We start from the raw sequence: 24,006 nt of genomic DNA on the forward strand, positions 1-24,006 counted from the left end.
AGTTTTGTATTTACTTTTGTATTTAACTGCCAAGGGACCAACAATGGGCAGTATTTCTCATACATGTATTTAAAATACATATTTCAAATAGAAAATACTATTTTGGGTTGAAGAAAATGGCTTTGTATTTTGTATGAAAATACTTGTGAGATGTCATAAGAGTGCAAAATGACGCATGCAGCTTCTGATAGGTGCTGATGACCTACAAGGCTGTCCAATATGTTGTGTAGTTTGAGCAGGCCCACGGCAGGTAAAAATCAATGTCTCAGGTTCAGTCTGATCCGATTGGATATCTGGTGTTTTATACTTTTGTGTATTTTTTGCCAGCTGTCTTCCGGTGTGAGCAGACAAACATAATCCAACACTGAGCACATGGATCGCGATCCAAGGCCTGACTTAAGTGGGACTTGGAACAGTGGACCTATCCCGTAAATTTGTAAGATTTAACACAATCATCTAGCCTGGGAGAACCGAGACAAACCTTTGGCAAATTTGAAATTGCTCTGCAGGTCTGTCTCTGGCAAAGAGGCCATTCACTCCCATTCCCAATGTTTTTAAAACCTGGGCACAAATCACAACTGTTGAGGCGAGCTTTACATGATGACATGGAAGCAGTTTTTGAAAAACGCTTGTTTGTTGAGATGTTTTTTTCTGTTGCTCTGCATACAGTATGTCATCTTCATTACTCTGATTGGTTTTAGGCGACCAGAGGCATTTTGATCGGTGTCTGTTGGTGACGCCCCTTGGAAATGAGAGGTGAATAAACTTTGTCCAGACCCAATTTCAATTGAGATAAGATCTGGTGCTAACCAGGCAAACAGTCATCCCATTCTCTGTTCCAATAGAGGATTTCCTTTGCTGGATAGATCAACAGACTTAAAAACATTGCTTGTGCACAAAGCCACACACTCACTTGATCAGTTAAATTTCTCACCCACACACTTAAGTTTGCCTGTTCATGGTAGAACTTTTGACTGTTGTGGGATTTCTGATGGTATCCAGTATGTGGCTTTATTGGTGTCAATGACATGGAAGGTTTGTAAATTGATTTCAATTTCCCTCCCTTGCACAAATGATTTGGAGTATTACATACATAAATACAGTATTTTATTCTGATGATACTGACATGTTGCGGCTATACTGCATTTTTTACTTTATTTATTTAAAATATGTATACAAGGGTATTTGGTATTTTTGCACATCCATCCATCACTGTTGAATGCTAGCCACATGTTGACATGGTTGGAAAGGAGGAAGGATGACGGATGCCCTTTGTTTCTGGCCATCTGTTTGTGACTAATTCTATTTCCCTCCAATAATGAATGCTGTGGCTGCCTAAGCCAGTTTACCTGAGGGCCAGGCCAACTGACCTTTCCAGAGCATTCTGCATTAAACATCTAAAAATGCAACATTTAAAGTCTGAACAGGTGTTTGTAATAGCCTACGGAATGGTATGGACACTTAAGGCTTTGCATGAAAAGGTTTAAGTGGTGTTTTATGTTGTGTAAAATTGAAGGATAACACTAAAACATAATTGGTGACAACTGCTCAGTTTTTTTTGCAGGTTGATAACTAGATTTTTCATGACTTTCTGACTATTTAGACAGCATAGGCTATCAAAGGCATACAATACTTTTTCAGTTGTGAAAAAAATACTGCACTTTAAAATCATTGCCTGGGCTTATTGGGCTCATTTTTGAATATAGGCCTTTAGATTTTCTTTAGTGGTCACCAACCATATGAAGAAGAGCATGCATGCAAGTGAGTGTATGCGCGTGAGAGGGCGACAGCAGTTACGTAGCAGGAAGAGTGACTCAAGATTGGCTGAAATCCCAGATGAAACCTCCTTTGCCATCCACTGACAAGGTGTGGATTGTTTCTACACTGATCCAGCGTTAGCAGTGTGCCACCCCTAGCTGACAAGAAGTTGAACAGATTCAGCACCCTTGGTAAGCACGACTGCTAATATTACCTCATCTTATTACATCAGTTTCATATGAATAGAAGTCACTTTTTTCACAGGAAAGGTTCTCCTGTGACCTATAACGGCGTAGGCTAATGGTTAAACTACATGTCGTTTAACGTTTAGTTGTGGAACTGTCATAGGTTGATTAGCAGGTGTTCTCACAGATGTCGGTAGCTAGTATTTCTGACAGTTGTCTCTGACACGATCTAAAAAGTAAACTTATGTTTGCTATTGACGTTTCAACTGTCATGCAATTGTTATCACAAGTGCTAAAATGCTGAAAAAGTTTAAGTAAATTGACTTGTGCTTGCTCAACATAGCTCGCGCATCGTTCACCTGTTTAGAGGGAAGTTTTCTCTGCCCAAACAAAATAAACCATTCTGACTGTCTGGCACACACGCCTACTCCAGTGTACACACCCCTTACGTTGGAATAGTAGCCACTGAGAAAGTGAATGATTTTTCTAACTTAAATATTTCCCAAGCATTCACAAGCATCCTCCTAATTAGAGGAAAACATGGCGTTTGTCAGGTACATCGTGTGTGTGTGTGGTGGGGGGGGACCGACCTCTTCTAGTCCTCCTTGACAGGCCACCTGTTCTGTTTTGATGCTGCTTGAGCCTAGTTTATGCTACTTGCAGTGGCAAGCACATCTGTCCACATCTGTGTCCATCAAGTTTTCAGCATACAGTGTTCATGTAGCCTTTCAGGAAGTCTGTTGGGCAGATAGGGTGCGGAATACTCCAGGATATTGTAAAAGTGCAAGTTGCTTTTTCCTGGTGTTCAGATAAAGTAGAGTGAAAAAGTTTGAAGAAGAAGTTAACAGCATTGCATGGGGAGAGAAAAAAATGCTTTGCAAACATGCTTTTCTTTACTTACTCATTGCTGAAAAAAAAAAGACTAGACTAGATTCAGACACTTGTTTGCCTTTCGTGAGCTTTGTTTTGAATTTTCAAGTGCTGTTTGCTTCATGTGGGTTTGGGGGCTGTAAGAAAGCCATTAAATTATGCCAATGAGATAAAATGAAGAGGGAGGAAATGTTTTACATGACATAGACCTAGCTGTAGGTTTGAGCAGGTGCTGGAACTCTTTGGGATTATAAACGTTATGACAGAATGAATAGAGAGAGAATAGGTGTAGAACCTTCGTCCATGTAAAACGTCTGAACTGCTTTTCCTCCTCTTTTGATCTCTCTTGCACAGTTGTCTGTTTTACCTTTTTGATCTTTCTTGCACAGCTGTGTACTATTCTGCTGTGGACTTCAACAGGTAGCAGGAATGTATTTATGAAGGAGATGTAAGAAACAAGAACAACAATCTTTGACCCCTGTGCCTTTGATTGAGTTTGTTGTAGGGTCAGAGACCATATGCCTCAGTGAAAAAGAGCAGTCGCTGATGGAGATGCATAAAGGTCACTGGGGGAAATAATGTTAACAAACATCCATCAGTGGTAATCTAGTTGAAACTAATGGAATCACTCTCTGATGATGTTTAAAAGGGGTTCCCCAGAGATTGAAATGGCTAAATGCAGCATAGATACAAGACGAGTCCTTTTGTACACTATTCAACACAAAGTTTGTCCAGATTCATACACCCTTAGTTTTGCCAACATAAGTTCATGTTTGTCAGAATGTGCTGAATGGGAAGTAATTGCTTTGTGGCAACAATCTTTTTATTTTTAAACTGAGTGTTTTGAAATTGTATTTGTTGTTGTTTCATTCAACATACGCTGGTGCAACATGATTTCAAGGATGCCTTTGTTTTGTCAGACTTAGGCATACCAGACCCAGCAAATAAAATCAGTCTCTCTGTATGTCTGTTTGAAAAGGCCAAGTCAATAGTAACTCTCTTAGACTGAGTGCTGAGTGAAACCTAGCGTGTTGTTGGCCTATTGGCTTCGCTTTTGTTGCTCCTCTCTTGAAGGTAGGTGCTGGAGGAACAGGATGTTTCAGTGGGAATTGTTCTCCTGTCATGTGACCGACGTACTGTAGCAGGCAGCCAGCCTGTGTGTGTGTGTGTGTGTGTGTGTGTGTGCCCTGAGAGCCGGCACCACTTCCCCGGTCTTCATTTCCTCTCTTCTCTTCTCTTCGCTTCTCTTCGCTTCTCCTCTCTTCTCTTCTCTTCTCTCTTTGTCAATTTTTCAGTTGGCCTTGCTCCCCCCCCTCCAGCAACAGGATTCCGCTGTTTCTCACAGAAGGTAAACACTCCCTCCTCCTCCCCCTCCGCTGTCACTCTGTTTGCTAACAGCTATTATGGGATTTTGACCCATGCCCATGTACTGAACAAACATCAAGGTGTGAAGAGTTTGGTGGTGGGAGCTGTGCGCAGTTCCCACAGCAAGAATCATGTAGTTTATGTAATAGATTTCTCTTCAGTTTAGATGTTCAGTCACCAGGTGTCAGTGAAGCATTTATTACCAGACTACCAGACAACAACTAATGAATGGAATGGAAAATTAGCAGAAGTACTTTGTTGATGATGACTGTACATTGTAGATGGTGCCTGTGGGGAAATTCATATTTCACAAGTGTCAGACTAAAAAGTACAGTCTTCTTTATTCCTGGGAACTCTATCAAGAAAAGTTTAATAATAATTTTATGCTGAAAATTGAAATTGACAAGCTGGAAAATTGAAATTTGCAAGTTTATGGTATGTAAATGGTCCTTTCATCAGTTGTAAAGACTGTTATAGTTAGTCTCAGCTGTCTTGATGTTCATTGCATCTGCTGTGACCAGCTTAGTGCTATTTAAAACTGTCAGTAGTGCCTGAGGCCAGAACGTTAGCTCTGCACGGCCATTAGCCTGCATGGAAATGTAAATAGAGCTAATCGCTTAGCCATAAATGAGTGGCTAGTGTGTGTGTGTGTGTGTGTGTGTGTGTGTGTGTGTGTGTGTGTGTGTGTGTGTGTGTGTGTGTGTGTGTGTGCGTGTGTGTGCGTGCACCTGTTCCAGTGAATTAAAGGCCAAAATCACTGGGAAGGAAGGGGCCAGAAAGATATCATCATTACACTCGTGTGACTAGAATGTTGTACAATGAAAGTTCTAAAGAATATCTGGGTCCATCAAATATACCTGACATTTTAAAATCTTGCGTTGTTGAAGCATTCTTTTATTATGTTCAAAGTTCTCCTACAGAAGGGTTGAAAAGAGTAAAAGAAGAGGTAGACTAAATTAGGTAGAAAGAAAGAGAAAGACACACACAAGGTCTAAACATAGGAAAGCCACATTTGAAAGAAGAATTGGATTAGTCTTGTGCTTTTGGAAGAGGGAGTTCTGATCATGTTATTATGTATACATTTCACATGTGTTATATCACATTTTGTGAACAGTGTGCTGTCCTTATGTTTTGATTTCCTATGTGTTTTTTCCGTTAATAAAATCTGTCCACTTCTGCTGTAACCACGATGAGATGAACGATCCCTGTTGTTCATTAATGTCGCTATTGGTGACTTATTGCTTGGTTACTGAGAGAGTGGACAGCTGTTTGGCGTAACATGGCTGAAGCGCGTTATTGAATTGAACCTAACATTCAGTACTGCTTCCCTGTATATAGTGATGCCCATTGAGTTTCATTCATGAGTGGCTATTCTCTTTTCTTTTAAGATAATTCAACGTTGTCTTCTAGTACATGGTGATTTGTGTGCTCTAATGCCCCTGTTAAGAAGCAGCACAGTTGAAACACAGTAAACTCAGAGAGTGCTTCCATTTATGTCTTTGCCTGAAGTGATGAGTATGGGACATCTGTTTCTCATTGGTGGTTGAGCGTACTGCAGAAACTCTGAACCCTTTGCACCTATTTCTTAGCTCAAGGCTGCAGATTTATTTCTACCATCTTTTCCAATTTTATGTATGCAATTTTATTACGGTGCGATATATCCATTTTGATTTCATCAAAGCTTTATATAACAGAACAGTTAAAGAGGGTTTAAGACTAGATTTACCGTATGTGGGTAGTTTCACAATCAGGGTAAGCTTTTCAAATTATAACCTGTTCCATTTAAAAAAAAAAATTCCTAAAGGGGACAAATTAACCTGATCCTCAAGAAACATTACATTACATTACATTACATTACATTTGGCTGACACTTTTTTTTAACCAAAGCGACTAACAACATGGTAAACAGTTTTAAAGCAATTCTCTCAACAATTATGGGACAATTTAAAAAAGGTAGAGTACAGTAAGAATAAGTGCATCAGTGAGTGCTGATTTTAAACAGTTGAGTGTCAGTTCTAGACGGGTAGTACTGTAAGTGCTAGGATCAGCAAGACTAGTTGTAAGTAGTGCTATGAGAGGAGATGTTCTCTGAAGATCTGGGTCTTCAGGAGATTTTTGAAGATGGAGAGGGATGTCCCTGCCCTTCTAGGAACTGACTTCCAACGAGAAACAACAGATGAGAAAAGTTTGGATTGGCCTGAGCGTACCGGTGGCAGAGATAGACGTCGTTCGGAGACTACTTTGTAGGCAAGCGTTAGAGCCTTGAATTTGATGCGGGCAGCCATAGGTAGCCAGTGTAACTGGATGAGCAGCGAAGTAACGTGCCCTTTTGGGTTGGTTGTAGACCAGACGCACCGCCGCGTTCTGGATCATCTGAAGAGGTTTTACTGTGCAGGCTGGGAGACCTGTCAGGAGGGCGTTGCAGTAGTCGTGAGATGACTATTGCCTGAACCAGGAGTTGGGTAGCATATTGAGTCAAGTAAGTCCTGATTTTCTGTATGTTGTAAAGTGCGAACCGGCATGACTGGGCGACCGAGGCAAGATGATCGGAGAAGGTTAGTTGGTTGTCGAGAACAACTCCTAAATTTCTTGCAGCCCTGGTAGGTGAAACAGACAGGGAGTCAAATTTGATGTTGATGTCATAGTGTACGGTAGGTTTAGCTGGGAGGACCAGCAGTTCAGCTGAAGGTGATGTGCCTTCATCCATGATATGTCTGAGAGGCAGTCCGAGATCTGTGATAGAGCTGTGTGTCGTCTGCATAGCAGTGGTATGAGAAGCCATGCGAGCCAAGGAGGTGGTGTAGATAGCAAAGAGAAGGGGGCCCAGCACTGAACCCTGGGGGACCCCTGTGGTTAGATAGTGAGGTGCAGATAGCTGTCCAAGCCATGATACGTTAAACGAGCGTCTTGTGAGGTATGGTTCAAACCATGAGAGAGCAGAGCCGGAGATTCCCAGGTTAGAGAGTATAGAGAGAAGGATGCCGTGTCAAAGGCAGCCGATAAGTCAAGCAGAATGAGTACTGATGACCGAGCGGTCGCCCTGGCTTCCTTTCAGGCTTCTGTTACAGACAGCAGCGCCGTTTCAGTGGCCGCTTTTGAATGTAATTGAAACAACTCAGGCCTGTGAAAACTTATGTCATCACAGGCTTCCAATTGTCCGCAAATCATTCCCGCCATATTGAAGAAGCAGGGGGAATCCAGGGGAGATCTTCCTCTTAGCAAATTGTTGAGGCGAGAGACAACAGAGTGCCACCACAGCCAAACAACTTGACCTGGGCACCCAGGTGGCCTGACAAAGATCTATAAGATCGAAACGTTGCTATGAATTAAAGTTTCTAGGAGCGTCTAACACCAGGCTCGTGCAAAATTTAGAATTGAATTGAGAATGACTCCTTAATTCCAATTCAATTGTTGAATATGAATTGAATTTGAATAGAGGTCAAAAACAGGATCTAGAATTACAAATTCGAATTTGAATTAAAGGAAGTAGAATTTAAATTCAATGAAATTTGAAGAAATTCATATACGTAATTTAAGGGTAGGGTAAATAAAGCTTCCACATTATATGTCAGATATGATTGCATCAAACACACAACTTATAAGTTAATAACTTATAACAGTAACCAATTACATTTCCAAAGTAACCTTCCCAACACTGAATGTGGCATTCAACACATTCTTTCTGTTGTGTGACTGTGGAATTGCTTTGAATTGCCATGAATTTAATTCCACTTCCGGGCATTTCAATTCGAATTCAAATTCAACTTCCTGTGGGGCGGAGCCAATTCAATTCAAATTCATGAATTGAATGGAGGTCAATTCTAAAATTCTGATTTTTGCACAAGCCAGTCTAACACAGTGTGCAGATCTTTCTTTTATTTTTACTTTCAGTTAAGTTTTGATCCAGCACCTGTTTAAGTTGTTGGATGTGTGTAACCTGCACTCTGCTTCATCATTATTGCCTATGATCCTCCTTGCTCTCAAGTATAGCTCGAGTATAGCTACTACCAAAAATCCAAACAATTGGCAAATCTGACAAAAGACAAAAATCTATTAGTTGCCAATGAATAAACCTCTTCCACTTCTTTCAAAACATCTATGAACACCACGTGCTGTGTTTTGCAGAACTCCTCGTTGTCCCAGCAGTGATGACTGACACCATGTTTGGGAGTGGCAATGATCAGTGGATCTGTCCCAATGACAGACAGCTAGCACTGAGGGCCAAGTAAGTATGAACTTCATTACTATTTTTTTCTCATTACTAATTTACAAATATGTGATATTGTGTTTTATGTCTTCCGTCTTGCCGCTGTGAAGCCCCTGATTGTGCAGCTTCAACTGGAGGATAACTGGGGATACTGAGTATCCCACTTTAAGTGTTTTGTCTGTCTGAATATCTTCATTTGCCCACTTACTGTGTCTGTTTTTAATTTGGGCAGGCTTCAGACTGGCTGGTCTGTGCACACGTACCAAACCGAGAGACAAAGAAAGAGTCAGGTGCTTGAGAAGCAAGAGCTGGACATCATTCTGAGTGTCATCCACAGAGCGGAGCAACTGGACCAGCTAGAGCAGCACAGGATTGGGTACAGAACCTACTTTCTATTTACAATCAGGGCTGTAGTGGAGGCTAAATGCAAGTAAACACAGTTTATCCACCTCCTATTAGAGTTTGTCCACCTTATCCACTCAGAGTTTATTTACCAATTTACCAACTTTTAACATTAAAAAATCACACTGCACTTATCAACACTCTAGGAAGCATTTAATACCACTGGTATTTCTATAAACATTGGACAATAACCTCCACCATCATTGAATATGTTCTGAATTCCATTAAATATGTTCTGAATCCACCTTACCGTGATCACAGAATTCATAGTTTACCCACCTCTTATTTTAACACACCCCTGTTTACAATGGTTGTGTCAGGGTTATGTTCACCCTGTTGGGACGTATTTTCCGATAATGACCGGCGGACAATACCTTATCCCTTACTTAATTACAGTGCATGTGTAAGACCTATGTAGTATTCAGTATTTCAATCTGTTACAGCTATAATGTATAATGTCCAGGGGGTGGCAGTAGAGCGTTTATATCAGTATCCAAAATGCTATGGCTAGTAGAAAAGAAGAAGAGTGTGTTCAGTTTTTAACGTGGGTTCTGAAGTGTGCTGAATAGCAGAATAAACAACGAACTTTTCTAACACCGGTGTCCTTATTTCAAGTCGATGCCAGCGGTGTAATAATTTGGTGGCCCGTACGGGGATGTTTATTCTGCAGTGAGAGACATTGGAGACGGATACTAAAAAGGTACTCTTGTTGAGGGAAGTGGAAGAGATATAACTGTGAGCTGAGTTAGCAAAAGTTTGGAGCTAGCTTACGTCAGGATAACGTTGATATCTAGCTGAAGCCCAAGACACCATTCTACTTTTTAGTGTCAGTCATTCAAGAAAATGTCTGAAACACGCGAAGAATTATTAAATGACATTGAAAAAACACTGCTCGGATTATCAGTGGAACAATTGCAACGTGTGTGTATACACGTGTGTCTACATTGTCAGACAAAGAACAGTGAAGATGCAGACATTAACCGGAAAAGCCGACGTGCATTGATTAAACATGTGATGGAGTTCTGTGATCATGATGTTTTATTGGAGTCAGAGGATACAGGCATGTCAGTGCTTTTGGAATTGATGGACTTTGTGAGCAACATACAGCAGGAAGGTGCACCGAAGCCTGCTACCGAGCCTGAGGGTCACACAGATCCCACCGCAGAATCCAAGACAGAGGCTATGCAGTCACCGCAAGCGCGGGAGTCGGAGACCATGCCAAGAGGGAGGAGCAATGCACCTCAGGGGCAGAGAGTTGATCGGGAGCCAGAATTACAGTGTGGCATGGAATGGCTACAGAAAGGACTTCAAAATCAGCGGACAAATTGGTGAGACAAACCAAAAAGATAAATGGACTTTTACCAGCCTTGAACATCAAATTGAAAATGGTTTAAGAAAAGGCTATCCTGATTTGGAAATAGTGGAGGCGGTAATCCGTGCAGTGAGTCCTGGAGTGAAACTGAGGAGTTATTTAGAGGGCAAAACAGACTTAACTCTACAGAATCTCAGACACATATTACGTGCTCACTATGCTGAAAAAGATGCCACTGATTTGTACCAGCAATTAGCTAAAGCCGTGCAGGGTCCATGCGAAACAGCTCTGGATTTTATTGTTCGAGTGCTGGACCTGCGGCAGAGAGTATTGAATGCATCAGAGCGAGCTCCATCAGGCCTGAAATACAACTGTGAGTTAGTGCAACGCCAGTGTTTTCAATCCATTGTGACAGGCTTGTCAAATGATAACATACGAGCAGAAATGAGAAGTTATCTGCAAAATGTAGACATCAGTGATGAACTGCTACTAGAGAAAATGCAGATTGCACAGTACAATGAAAATGAGCGGGCTCAGAAAACAAAAACAGTTGCCAGAACATCTCTCAAGGTTAGTGTGAATTCAGTGGAATTGACTGACAATGCGGATGTGCCTAATGTGGCCCCAGTCCGAGCTACTAAACAGGCCAGAGAGAACCCCTTGTTTTCTAAATTGGAGGAGAGCAATTCTGTTATCAGGGAGCTTACCTGTCAAGTAGCTTCATTAGTCCAGACTGTCCAACGTGAGAGAGGAACTGGTGATAGGCCTTCTACCAGACCTGCTACATCAGTGAGTAGAAGACCCAAAAGACAGTGCAACAAGTGTCAGCAGGAGGAAGCACCCGACTGTAACCATTGTTTCAAGTGTGGCAGTGACTCTCACTGGTCTAGGGGATGCAGACTGGAAAACAGCCGTAGGTGGTCGGAAAACAGCCGGAGGTTGTGACTGAGGGACGAGTCATGGCCTCTTCTGCAGAGAAGTCCCACAACCACGCTGGTCAACAAAGCTTGCCATCGGACCCACGTGCACTGGGTGAGTTGAAAATGTGTGGGGACAATCCACACATTGGCACAGTAGGACATAGAAAGCAAATTGTAAGCCACACTGCAAACCATCAGACTGTACCCCAACAGTGTAGGACAGCAAGCTATGAAAATGATCATTGGCCTACCAGGCGCAAAAACATTGCACAATTAATTGGCAAAAAGTGTTTAGTATGGTGTACAATGAACGTTAAAACTCAAGCGCTGTGGGATACAGGAGCGCAAGTCTCAATTATGAGTGAAGAATGGAAGTCTAAGCATTTGCCGAACACCCCAATTCAGCCCATCAGTGACCTGCTAGAAAATGAAGAACTGTTGAATTTGAAAGCAGCAAATGACACTGAAATTCCATTTCAGGGGTGGGTGGAAGTGAATTTCAGTCTGTTTGAACCAAAGTCTAAAGTAACTTCATGCATGTTGGTGCCAATGCTAGTTAGTAAAGATGTGGGGGAGAAACCGATTGTTGGTTTTAACGTCATTGAACAAGTCATGAAGAACATTGACAGGGGCACTTCAGAGACTACAGACAGTGTGTATCTGCTGAGAAATGCATTGAGGCTGGGAAAAGGAAAAGCTGAGGCATTGCTCAGTCTCATCCAGAAGGAGGCAGATGACAATGACGGGTATCAAGTCAAAACTGAAAAGACACCCTTGACCATTCTGAGTGGACAATGGAAACAAATTGGCTGTTACGTCAAATGCGGTATTGAAGATCTCAACGCAAAGATGCTGTTTGAACCAGAAAATTAAAGAGAGCTGGACAAGCACCACCACATCAAAAGGTAAACTGGAAACCTGTACACCAACATGCCTTAGAGTATCTCACTAGTGTACTGACTAACCCACCTGTTATGGCCTATCCAAAGTTTGAGGATCCATTTATTCTGCATATTGATGCTTCTGAGGAGGGACTAGGAGCTGTGTTGTATCAAAGGCAAGAAGGTAAACTTCGAGTGATAGGTTACGGTTCACGTACCTTGACACCTGCAGAAAAAAACTACAGACTACATTCAGGAAAGCTGGAGTTTTTAGCCCTGAAATGGGCAGTCACAGAACGCTTCAGAGATTACCTGTTTTATGCTCCTGCAGTAACTGTTTACAGTGACAACAACCCACTCACCTATGTGATGACGACGGCGAAGTTGAATGCAACGGGGCATCGATGGGTGTCAGAGTTAGCAGACTTTAACATCACTTTGAAGTACAGACCTGGAAAAGTGAACATCGACGCCGACTTCCTGTCCCGCACACACCGGGACATGGAGGACTACATGGGTGAGTGTACAGAGCAGTGTTCACCTGAAGTGATCAGCGCTGTTGTCAATGCCACTGAGAGACAGAATGATGTTGAGTGGATTACAGCTGTTACCGTAAACCCTGCAGTTCATGATGGTGCTGGGGAAGAGAAACATGGAACAGAGTTGCGTTTGTCACAGCATGAACTGGTACAAGCTCAGTTATGTGATCCGGTCTTAAACAGAGTATTGCAACTAAAAAGAGGAGGAAAAAAACCTGATAGGAAAACAATGTTTCAAGAACCAGTGAAAGTGAAACAGCTGTTGCATGAATGGAAAAAGCTGGTTGTGTTTTCTTTTTCTTAAAAGAAAAACAGCATCTCGGACACAAATAGTGCTTCCAGAACATTACAAGCAACTGGTTTACAAACATTTGCATGCTGAGATGGGTCACTTAGGCGTAGAGCGAGTTTTGAATTTGGCTAGAGACAGATTTTATTGGCCAGGAATGTAAGGTGATATTGAACATTTCATAACTAAAGTCTGCAGATGTATAAAACAGAAGAAGCCCACCGTCGTCAGTAGAGCACCCATGTGTCATGTACATGCAACAGCACCGTTTGAATTGGTTTCAATAGACTATGTGCATCTTGAAAAAAGCAGGGGAGGGTATTAATATATTTTAGTGGTCATTGACTGTTTCACTAAGTTTGCCCAGGCCTACCCAACACGCAACAAATCTGGCAGGACCGCTGCAGACAAAAGATTCATCATGACCAAGGTAAAGAATTTGAAAATGAGTTGTTCAGAAAGCTGCAAAAGTACACAGGCATGACCAATTCAAAGACGACACCTTACCATCCTCAGGGGAACCCAGTCGAGAGATTTAATCGAACACTGTTGGCTATGTTAAGAACCCTGGATGAGGAAAAGAAAGCACATTGGAGTGCATACTTGAATAAAGTAATTCATGCTTACAATTGCACGACTAGTGAAGCTACTGGTTACTCACCCTTTTATTTGCTGTTTGGAAGAAAACCCCGTCTGCCAATTGACCTCATCTTTGGACTTCAAATAGAGGGAGAAAGCAAGTCTTATCAAGACTATGCCCTCAACTGGCAGAAACAGATGAAGGAGGCATATGACATTGCATCAAGGACAATCGTGAAAACTACTGGAAGAGGTAAAGCCTACTATGACCGGAAAAGACAAAGTGCTGTACTTGTGCCAGGAGACAGGGTCCTTGTTAGAAATATGTCAGAACGGGGAGGGCCTGGGAAACTAAGAGCTTATTGGGCAGACCAGATACACATTGTTGTTGCCCAAAAGGGAAAAGATAGTCCAGTGTATGAAGTAAAGCCAGAACGTGGATCAGGCAGAAGCAGAATACTCCACCGCAATATGTTAATGCCCTGTAATGCGTTACCACTGGAAGAACCGATCCCAGATGTAACCCAGAAACAGAGACAGAAACGAGGTGGCCTGAGAAAATGCCTCAGACAAACTGAAGCAGTACAGCCGTATGAGGATTCTGAGAGTTCTGCTGAGGAGGACTACTATTGGGCCCACAGTTACAGGCATCAGCAGCCAGAAGAAACAGAGCAAGCACCTGAACCAGTTTTCCATCCTGAAAGTGTGAGACAGCCTGATGAAGTGGAATTCAGCTCTGTGGGTCCTGAGCAGGAGCTTGCTGTTGAGGAGAGTGCTGATCCAGAAACAGTGCAGCCAACAGAGGGATCGGACTCTGGTGAACAGTCCGACAGCCCGGAGTCATCACAGCCTGATACTCCGGTCCGAAGGTCGCAAAGAGTGAGGCGACCCAGAGAGACTCTGACGTATGAGAGCCTGGGTCAACCCAGCAGTCGTGTCGTTCAACTGCACAATAACCCAGTGTATGTAAACACACTGAGTCCATGGAACGAACATTACAGTGGACCTTGGCTGACCCCGTACTGGTGGGGACCACCTGTGATGTACCCCACTCCTGTCTCAGTTGGATATTATTAATGGACGGTGATGACACTATGGACTGTTTGACCTGTTTGACTATACATGGACTGATTGAAAACCATGGACTGTGACTGAGAACTATAGACTGTGACTTGTGACGATATGGACTGTGACAATTTGAACTATGATTCCTGAACTACTTCATACTTGAGCACTTGGGATCTGGAACTTTGAACTTGTTGACTTTCGGGGTTGGACGAAAAAAAAAAAATCAGTTTCACTGGTAAAGTTTAATGTGAGCAGTAAGAGCAGCAGAAGAACAGTTACTCAAGGAAATGTGCCTTGGAGATGTCCTGTGGCAGGATGGTAAAGTGCACGCACTAATAAGATACATGGTCTATGTTATGCAGTAGTTCAAGACTGATAAATTGGGATGATGATTATAGAGTAATGATTAATCTGGTTGTGCAGCCAATGTTCAATCAGTTTTCTGTGTAAAATGTATGTTTTCATCTGGAAGAAAATGGTTAACCACCATAGGTAGATGTTGTTCTAGTGAAGCGGAAAAAAAACCTTTGTTATTGTTACATGTTGAAATGTTAGCTTTGCTGTGTACTGCCTAAATATCCATATGTTGGGGACAACATTAATTTTGTGGGGGAGAAATGTAAGACCTATGTAGTATTCAGTATTTCAATCTGTTACAGCTATAATGTTTGTCCAGGGGGTGGCAGTAGAGCGTTTATATCAGTATCCAAAATGCTATGGCTAGTAGAAAAGAAGAAGAGTGTGTTCAGTTTTTAACGTGGGTTCTGAAGTGTGCTGAATAGCAGAATAAACGACGAACTTTTCTAACACCGGTGTCCTTATTTCAAGTCGATGCCAGCGGTGTAATACATGAAAATGCACTGTACTGTTCTTCCTAGGCTTCTTAGTTAGAGTTGCTAGGTTACGGGGACGCTGGCGAGACACGCCGCTCCGTCTGGCATCATGTTTTTGTTTGTTTTTATGTAATGTTCGTAATTTTATGTAATGTCATGTTTATTTTTTGTATTGGTTTGTCTAGTTAAATGTTTTCCCTATTTATTATGACCGCCGCGCAGCGAAGCGGCGGTCATATAGGTTTAGTCAGAAGGTTTTTTTTTTTTTTTTTTTCTTTTTTTTTTTCGCATGCCCAAATTTCCGTCAATGATTCCCGGGACACTGAAAGACCGGGGTACACGAAACTTGGTGGGCATGTAACCCCACATGGATAGCATGGAATCATCGTTTTTCGTTTTGATCTGTAGCCCCCCCGCTGGACTGGACCCCCCGAAAGGAGGGTAGGGCTGACACAGTTTTCTGTGAATATCTCGAAAACCGTAGGGTTTAGGAGGACCATTTTTTTTTTGTATGTTGATCTCAAGGGGCCATGTCAACCCATTCCATAACCACTCATTTCATGTATAGCGCCACCTAGTTAAACACAAAAAAGTAAAAATGAGGTGTTGTAATTGAAGGTATCTGTGACCTAACATAGTCAAAACTGCACGAAATTGGAAGTGTAGGATCATTATTACACCCTCTGTATGCACGCCAAGTTTTGTGGAATTCCGTTCATGAGGGGCCACACAATAAATGAATTTATGTTACTATACACCAACTGGTCTGTAGGTGGCCGGAGACAGTTTTCTGTGAATATCTCGAGAACCGTAGGGCCTAGGAGGTCCACCTTTTTTATGTATGTTGGTCTTAAGGGGGCATGTCAACCCATCCCATTACCACTTATTTCATGTATAGCGCCACCTAGTTAAAAATTAAAAAGCAAAAAATGTGGTGTTTTCATCACAATATCTCTGGCTGACAAGGTCAAAACTGCACGAAATTAAAAGTGTAGGATCATTATGACACCCTCCGAATGCATGCCAAGTTTTGTGTACTTTCGTTCATGGGGGGCCTTACAATAAAATAATTTATGTGTACATTTAGTGACCTACACCAACAAGGATTCCCGGGACACTGAAAGACCGGGGTACACAAAACTTGGTGGGCATGTACCCCCACATGGATAGCATGGAACCGTCATTCTTCGTTTTGATCTGTAGCCCCCCCCCCCCCCGCTGGACTGGACCCCCGAAAGGAGGGTAGGGCAGACACAGTTCTCTGTGAATATCTTGAGAACTGTAGGGCCTAGGATGACCAATTTTTTCCGTATGTTTGCCTCCAGGGGTCATGTTAACCCATTCCATGTGCACACATGTGCATAAACAGATACACACGCACACACATACATTTACAGTAATCATACGTATGACACATACTCACACAGTAGACATATGTACGCATGCATGCACATGCACAAACACACATACGCAGGCAAACACACAAGCACGCACATACACACACACACACACATAAACATAAATTTGTACACGCATACATGCACACAATTCAAGAATTTTTCCCGTCATCTACTCCCTGAATTTTTGGTCATTGATACCCGGGACACCGAACCACCGGGGTACATGAAATTTGGTGGGTATGTAGCCCCACTAGACTTTTACAAAAAATTTTCATTTCGTCACCTCCATTGGCCTGTAAATGGCGGTGCACACATATACACATGCACACACACAGGCACCCACATACTATCGGTATTAGAACGGCCGATACATAATTACAAATTCAGTAGGATTAAAAGAAAGCCAAAATAAATATTCATCATCATCATCATGGCTGCATTTTCAGTATTGGCGATAAGTAGTCGTTTGTCCACTAGATGGCGCATCGTTGCAGTGAGACGTAATTTTGTTGGAAGTTAAAAGTGGGTTGGAAAAAACAATGGACGCTTCCTACAAGGACTGTAATTTACCGCAGCGAACATCTAATAAGGATAGGACGATGTTCACATGAAGTGTAATTCCCATTTCTTCTTGAAGCCGAAATAAATCTGAGGATGTTTATCGGACATGCTTGGTTTTTACTGCAGGTACGTTAATCTTGTAATATCAATAACGGTAACATTACCTAGGTCCTTAGCGTTGGTTGAGTGATGGAGGCATTTGATTGATTGCATTTGTAGAAAACTATAAATGCGGTTATACCAAGCAAATTGATAGCAGCACTGTTTGTATCTTTCGACTGTCATTTATTGCACGTGCTACAAAATCATTCTGTGCAATGGAAGATTTACCAACGTTACACCGGTCTGATACAGTTTTGCCTATACATGCGTGAGACTGAGACGCCTGTTTATTTTGTTTTAAGTGCGTGCAGGGTGTGAGAGGGGAATCGATGTGCTTTGATTACAGCTTGGTAGTTGTAGTCTGTGAAATTAAAAAGCACGTGTGTGTGAAGTACAAACAATGACACCTTCATTTCATTATGGCTGCTTTAGCAACACACCTTAAGCTACTGTGTAGTGGGTCCCATTTAGAAGTGGCTACTTCATTCGCGCTTTCCTTGACTCATGGAGCTGCGTGAATGTTATTACAACTTTTCGCCACGATATGACAGTTTAAGTCCGCTTGATACTGTAAGGCGTAAACCATTGGTTTCCAAAGGAGATTTTATTTGTGTCGCCAGCATAGCCTATTGACAATTTATGTTGTAAATAGGCCTACCTTATAATCCTACCTGTAACTTAGGGAAGCTAACAGCTTTCTATTAGGATCTAGTTTGTTAGTTACCGTTTTGTCATAACTCCCTGATGCATTTTTGCATTTAGAATTGCCAGAGCGTATATAGCTCAATCGGAAAATTAAACAATATCGGGTGCCTATGGACTAGGCTGGGTGAACCCAGCCTGATCTGCCCGCTATTTATTTTTTGATTTCTTAAAAGATTGAGCTTGGTCTGATGAAAGCCAGACTAGCCATGGACCTCAGTTACACAATGCAAGGGAACATGAATCAGCCTATATTTGCACGAACAATAACGGACAAAAGCTCTTCAACTTTGGCCCGTTAAAATGTGTATGAACAGTCTAGCGACGCATTTCATCAAGGCCCATTTGGACATGTCAGTTATTTGCACCACTGGTTAGATGTAAAACAGCATTTCGTTTCAGACTACTGTTACTTAATTTGTGCATTAACAATAACGTTTCAGACTACTGTTACTTAATTTGTGCATTGACAATAAAGTATTACATGAACTAAAGATGACTAAAATCTTATGTAGAAGAAGAAACATTCACAAAAAATCCATCCATCCAAGAATGACCTTTGTTTTTGATAGCTGTTGAAAACGGCATGGAACTGACAGAGATGTTTTTGTTTATAAATACATAAAAAAATAATAATAAATAAATAACATTATGCTGATACCTTTTGCTTTTCCCAAATACAATGTAGCCTACAGGTGTAAGTGACCTTTCATCAACCCAGTTGCAATGGATGAACTGTGATGAACTGCCCTACTTGTGATTGTTTAGAGATTTTAAAGGTTTTATAACAATGCTACTACATCTTCTTTGGCTATTCTACAATCTATTCACCTTTTCAGCACCAGTAGGCTACTTTCTGTGCAGCCGCACACACACACTCAGGCATGCCAAACAAGCATACACAAAAGTTTCAAGAGTGGGGGATGGAGTAAAATATGGAGACAAATTGAAGTGTGATTTTATTTTCGTGGAACGGATGTACAGGACTGAGCGGCGGTCATATTTTGTACCGCTATGCGGTACATCTAGGTATTTTTGATTTCTCCTCCATCTATCTACCCATGTCCTTGATTGCCTAGCCTTTCTGCCCCCACCCATGTCATCACTCACATACATCATACATACAGTACTCTGCAATAGTAAGTCCCTTCACCATACTTGCAGTACACTCCCCCTCTCCCCTACATACACAGCACATTATTTCATCAGGAAGCTTCTCCAACACACATCCCCAACATACTTACAGCACACTGACCCCCCCCCCAATACACAGCACATTGTCTCATGAGGAAGCTTCTCCAACACACATATTGCACACTGCCCCCACATACACAGCACACTATCCCATCTCCCCTGTCATCCCCCCAACACACACACCAAGACCCCTGGCAGTTGGGTTAGCCCCTTGAGCCGTGGATCTGCCCAAGGTTTCTTCCTTGGTAAGGGAGTTTTTCCTTGCCCCTGTTGCTCTTGGGTGCTCCTTGTTGGTGCCCCCCGCCCAATCCCAATCCTCCCCCACCTTTCTTATGCAGCCCTTGCCACTTAATTTACTAAACCCCTTCTACTGCACTTTTTACCCCCCCCATAAATGCACAAATAGGCTGACACCAGACATAATTTCACTACATTTCTTACTTCCAGTAACTATATGCATGTGACAATAAACTTCCTTGTATCCTTGTATCCTTGTAACTGTTACTTGTCATCAACTATGACTCCTACCCACTGTAGCTAGTTAGCATGTTACCATTGTTAGCAAAACTGCTAAAAATGATTAGCTAAGTTAACTAAGTAACATGGTTAGCATAGTTAGCATGTTAACATGCTAGTTAGCATTGTTAGCATGTTAGTTAGCATAATTAGCATAACTGCTAAAAATGATTAGCTAGGTTAGCTAAGTCACATGGTTAGCATAGTTAGCATGTTAGTTAGCATAGTTAGCATAACTACTAAAAATGATTAGTTAGGTTAGCTAAGTCACATAATTAGCATTGTTAGCATGCTAGTTAACATAGTTAGCATAACTACTAAAAATGATAAGCTAGGTTAGCTAAGTCACATGGTTAACATAGTTAGCATGTTAGCATTGCTAACATAGTTAGCATGTTTAGCAAAACTGCTAGAAAACGTTAGTTAAGTTAGCTAAGTAGCATGGTTAAGATAGTTAGCATTGCTAGCATAGTTAACATGTTTATCAAAACTGCTAGAAAACATTAGCTAAGTTAGCTAAGTAGCATGGTTAGCATGTTAGCATTGTTAGCACTGCTATAAAACATTAGCTAAGTAGCATGGTTAGCATAGTTAAAAATCTTACCATAAGCTAGCAAACATTAGAGCCATTCCAACTTTCAGTTATCGTCAAATATCTACCTATACACAGCCATTAAACTAATTGAATATTATTCATTAAACTTCCAGTCTGTCACCAACTTTTAAACTATTTACCTTCAACTTTTAAACGGTCTACTTTGAAACTATCTATTAAACTAGCTGTCTATCAACAACTTTTAAACTATCTACCGTCTATCAACAACTTTTAAACTATCTACATTTAAACTATCAACTTTTATTAAGCTATGCAACCACCATGTCTATCCTAGCATCACCGTAGTAACCATCTCTGTATTATCTGTTTTAACTATACATGATATTTTACATCACAACTTTAGCATTTTCATGCACTGGTGATTCCTTGGAATTGCATTTCTAGTTCATTACTGTTCCTGCTCCACTTGTCAAGCTTTATTTGAGTGCAACTTCACTACTGCTCACTGATGCAAAAACACAACACAACCTTTCCCTGGGCAGCCAAAGAGTCCAACACACTCATCACACACATCATCTCACAGATTTACTGGCCCCAGGATGGCACGGATTACTCCTTCATTTTAATTTCTCCACACAGCCATTAATTTTGCCTGAACGTTGGGCATTAGTTTGGCACTGGGAGAACGTTGCTGAAAGATTGAGCTGGTGGGTGGTGTATGATTGAGTACGGTTGAGGTGTTGTGTCTGATCTCTTGGGCTGTGTTGTGTCTGGCTTGGCAGGCGTCTGGTGGAACGTCTGGAGAACATGCGGCGGAGCGCGGTGGGGAACGGCCTGTCCCAGTGCCTGCTGTGCGGGGAGCTGCTGGGGCTGCTGGGGGCGCCGTCAGTGCTGTGCCAGGACTGCTGCAAGGTAACAGCGTCGCACCGCACCCACCTGCTCAGGGGCGCACCACACCTCACACATTCATCATGATGTTAGCAGACAAGTGCACAACTTCTATTAATCTTATATTTATGTATTTATCTATCTGTCTTCGTCTCTATTTTGTATCATTCTAGTTTGCCTGCCTCAACTGTGCAGCACTTTGGGTCAACTCCTGTTGTTTTGAAATGTGCTATATAAATAAAGTGACTTGACACGACAAGGTGTCACACAAGCAATCATAGGCAACACCATCCATTTAAATCCCACGTTAGGTCAGGGCTGCTTGTCTGATTAATGCATTATTGAGTGTGTTGGAAAGTACATCTCGCCAGCCAATTAAGTTTTACTTCTACATTAACTGAATGGTGATTTGGAATCCCTGTTGTTTGCCTGCTGTTCTAGTATCATAGAATGTTACCAATGCAAATATTTAGTTTGGTCTCTTATCTCTGGCATACAGTCAGTCCATAAAAAGCATGCCATATCTGATCATTCAAAACTTGATAAGATCACTGGAGAATAAAATAAAACACAGGCATGCCCTTGGGCTGTTTCTGCTTGCTTTCATCTTTGATCGTTTGAGCCCTTCACTCATTATGATGGGTGACTGTGTCACTGAAGATAAATTACGCTGTAAGTTGCATTAGCTCCACCAGAGGGCAGTATACGCCTGTCTACCACAGGCTGTCTACAGCAGCACTCTAGCCCACGTCTAGCATACAGGTGTATGAAGTTCTTTTAGATGTTGTGGTCACCGACCTACCTCAGGTCTAAGGGGTCAGAGAGTCCAGATGGCGCAGGTGAATCACGACTTGTCCTCGAAGCAGCACATGGGCCAGGAGAGAGAGGCGTGAGAGACACGCAATGTGTGAAAGGAGTGAAGGGGAAGTGGGCAAACGTAGTGCCAGTCTGGGCAGCTGGACCCGAGTGGGGGTAGCCATGATGGACCTCCGCAGGAGGCAGTGAAGAGAAGGAGGAAGCATCTGTTTCTTTACTGCATAGTCATGAGCGTGTCGTTATTTGGCTTTTTTTTTTGCTTCATGTATGCAAGGTATGACTATTATAAACACTGAACTTAAGTTATTACATTTAAGGAATGTAAGTTTAAAGTGATGACATTCTGTTTGGTAGGACTTGTCCCTATAGCAGTCCTTAAAGTTAAAGTGAACCTTCAGCCCCTTTTATGGCAGCTGTTAGTGTTTAATATAGCACTAAGTGAGAAGTTTTTACATGTGACGGTGGAAAATGGGAAGCGCTGAAGAGTTGCCTGTAAAGTGCTCTAAAAATACAAAGCTCCTTCAGCTAAGATGTAATTATGGGCACTTTTCCCTGGCTTTTGTCTTCCTTTTCATGAGGCTTGATTAAGGGATCCTTCCTGTGTATTTATTATAATGCCATATTCAGCCTTGCGTTCAAATTGATTCTTAAGGTTGAATCCCCAGAATCCAATATAATATTTCCAGTCTTAATTAAATTTCTTTTTAGCAGGAGAGTATTGTTTCTCTCAATCAACTGCTATGCTAAATGGGTCATCATGTGCTCTTTTCCACAGGTTTATAGATTAAAATGGGAAGTCGCGCTGTGAAAAACAATTCAATCAAAGGCAGCAAAGCGCTGGCTTTCTAATAGCATGCTTGGAGGAAGGGTATAGTTAGAGAAAATGAATGTTGTTTCCTTAAGCACTGTCATCATAACATCTCTTGACAGTATTTGCACGGGTGACACTTTTCAAACTCTGCAATTGAAATTAATGTTGCTAGGATGTTTTCTTTTTTTGGTGGTGATAGTGAGTTGCAAAGTGTTCGTACCAATTGTCCTTTGTATCATAGTTTCCCACAGAGGTGTATGAATGAGTGTAATTCTGTTAAGTTTCCATGCATGACACCGCATTTGTCCTTCTATGTGTTTGCAGAAAGTGTGCACAAAGTGTGGCATTGAGACTGCGTCCAGTCAGAAGAGACTCCATTGGCTGTGCAAAATCTGCAGTGAGCAGCGAGAGGTACCTTCCTACAGTGTCTTATTATTGACTCTTACACTAGATTAATCAAGTCTGCGGACTGAGTCTTGCCGTTCTTATCTAAGCAAAGCAACAATACGAACCACACAGCAAGACAACTTTCAAATGATGAACGCACCTTGTGCAATTAGACAAACAAGGTTCAGAGCTTTTGCACGAAATGGCCAGTAATCAGTTTGGTTATGATAAGAACACACGGAAGATTTTGTGGCTGAGGTACAAGATTTGCTCGTAGTGATGAAGTACCTTAGTGAGGTCACTCCCTTATTACATTATGGACAATCCTCACCCAATCCCTGTGGTCACAGTACCATGTCCTTCCAATATGAATCAGCTTAGTAATATTACCCATGTAGCCGTGTGTTGACACTAGGGAGAGGGATTCTGAGTTCTCATGATGCAGAGGACGGATACAGTGTACAGTTCTGGCAGGCAAAATTGAAATAATTAATTATTCACGTTACTTTTGTCTGCCAGGATTTGGTGGATGCTTGCAGTTTAAAATGGAAATGTTAATGAATAAAAATAAAAAAACACTGTTTAATTTTGAATGCCCTAACAGTGTGTTGCATGCTTTGCATAAAGAAGGGCTCATTTTTGCCACCGCTGCTGTGAACCAAGCAGCCTTAGAGGACAGGGCTGGGCTGTGAGAAATGGCAAATGACAGGGCACCTTATCATATGCGCTCAGATAATGGAAGCGTTCTGTCAGAAGGGCTGTTTCCTGCTGGATTTTGGGGACAGGGTGATGCTTCCCAGCACTCTCTCTTAACCCCCCCTCTCTCTTTCTCTCCAGGTCTTCCTCCTGAATAAATCATACATTA

The 24,006-nt window shown here is 41.9% G+C and overlaps 1 protein-coding gene across 1 annotated transcript in view; it reads left to right on the forward strand.

Moving 5' to 3' along the window:
- Nucleotides 1–1,858: 1,858 nt before the first annotated feature.
- LOC121708611 (rab effector Noc2-like) overlaps nucleotides 1,859–24,006 on the forward strand; it is a 96,463-nt gene continuing 74,315 nt past the window's right edge. Inside the window, exons 1-5 of the mRNA XM_042091407.1 lie at nucleotides 1,859–1,949; nucleotides 8,304–8,403; nucleotides 8,618–8,761; nucleotides 21,022–21,151; nucleotides 23,079–23,165. Of these exons, the coding sequence (XP_041947341.1) occupies nucleotides 8,327–8,403; nucleotides 8,618–8,761; nucleotides 21,022–21,151; nucleotides 23,079–23,165 (438 nt within the window). The 5' untranslated portion in view covers nucleotides 1,859–1,949; nucleotides 8,304–8,326. The remainder of the gene's footprint in view (nucleotides 1,950–8,303; nucleotides 8,404–8,617; nucleotides 8,762–21,021; nucleotides 21,152–23,078; nucleotides 23,166–24,006) is intronic.

Source organism: Alosa sapidissima, chromosome 5 (assembly GCF_018492685.1).
Source record: "Alosa sapidissima isolate fAloSap1 chromosome 5, fAloSap1.pri, whole genome shotgun sequence".
Classification (NCBI taxonomy): Eukaryota; Metazoa; Chordata; class Actinopteri; order Clupeiformes; family Clupeidae; genus Alosa; species Alosa sapidissima.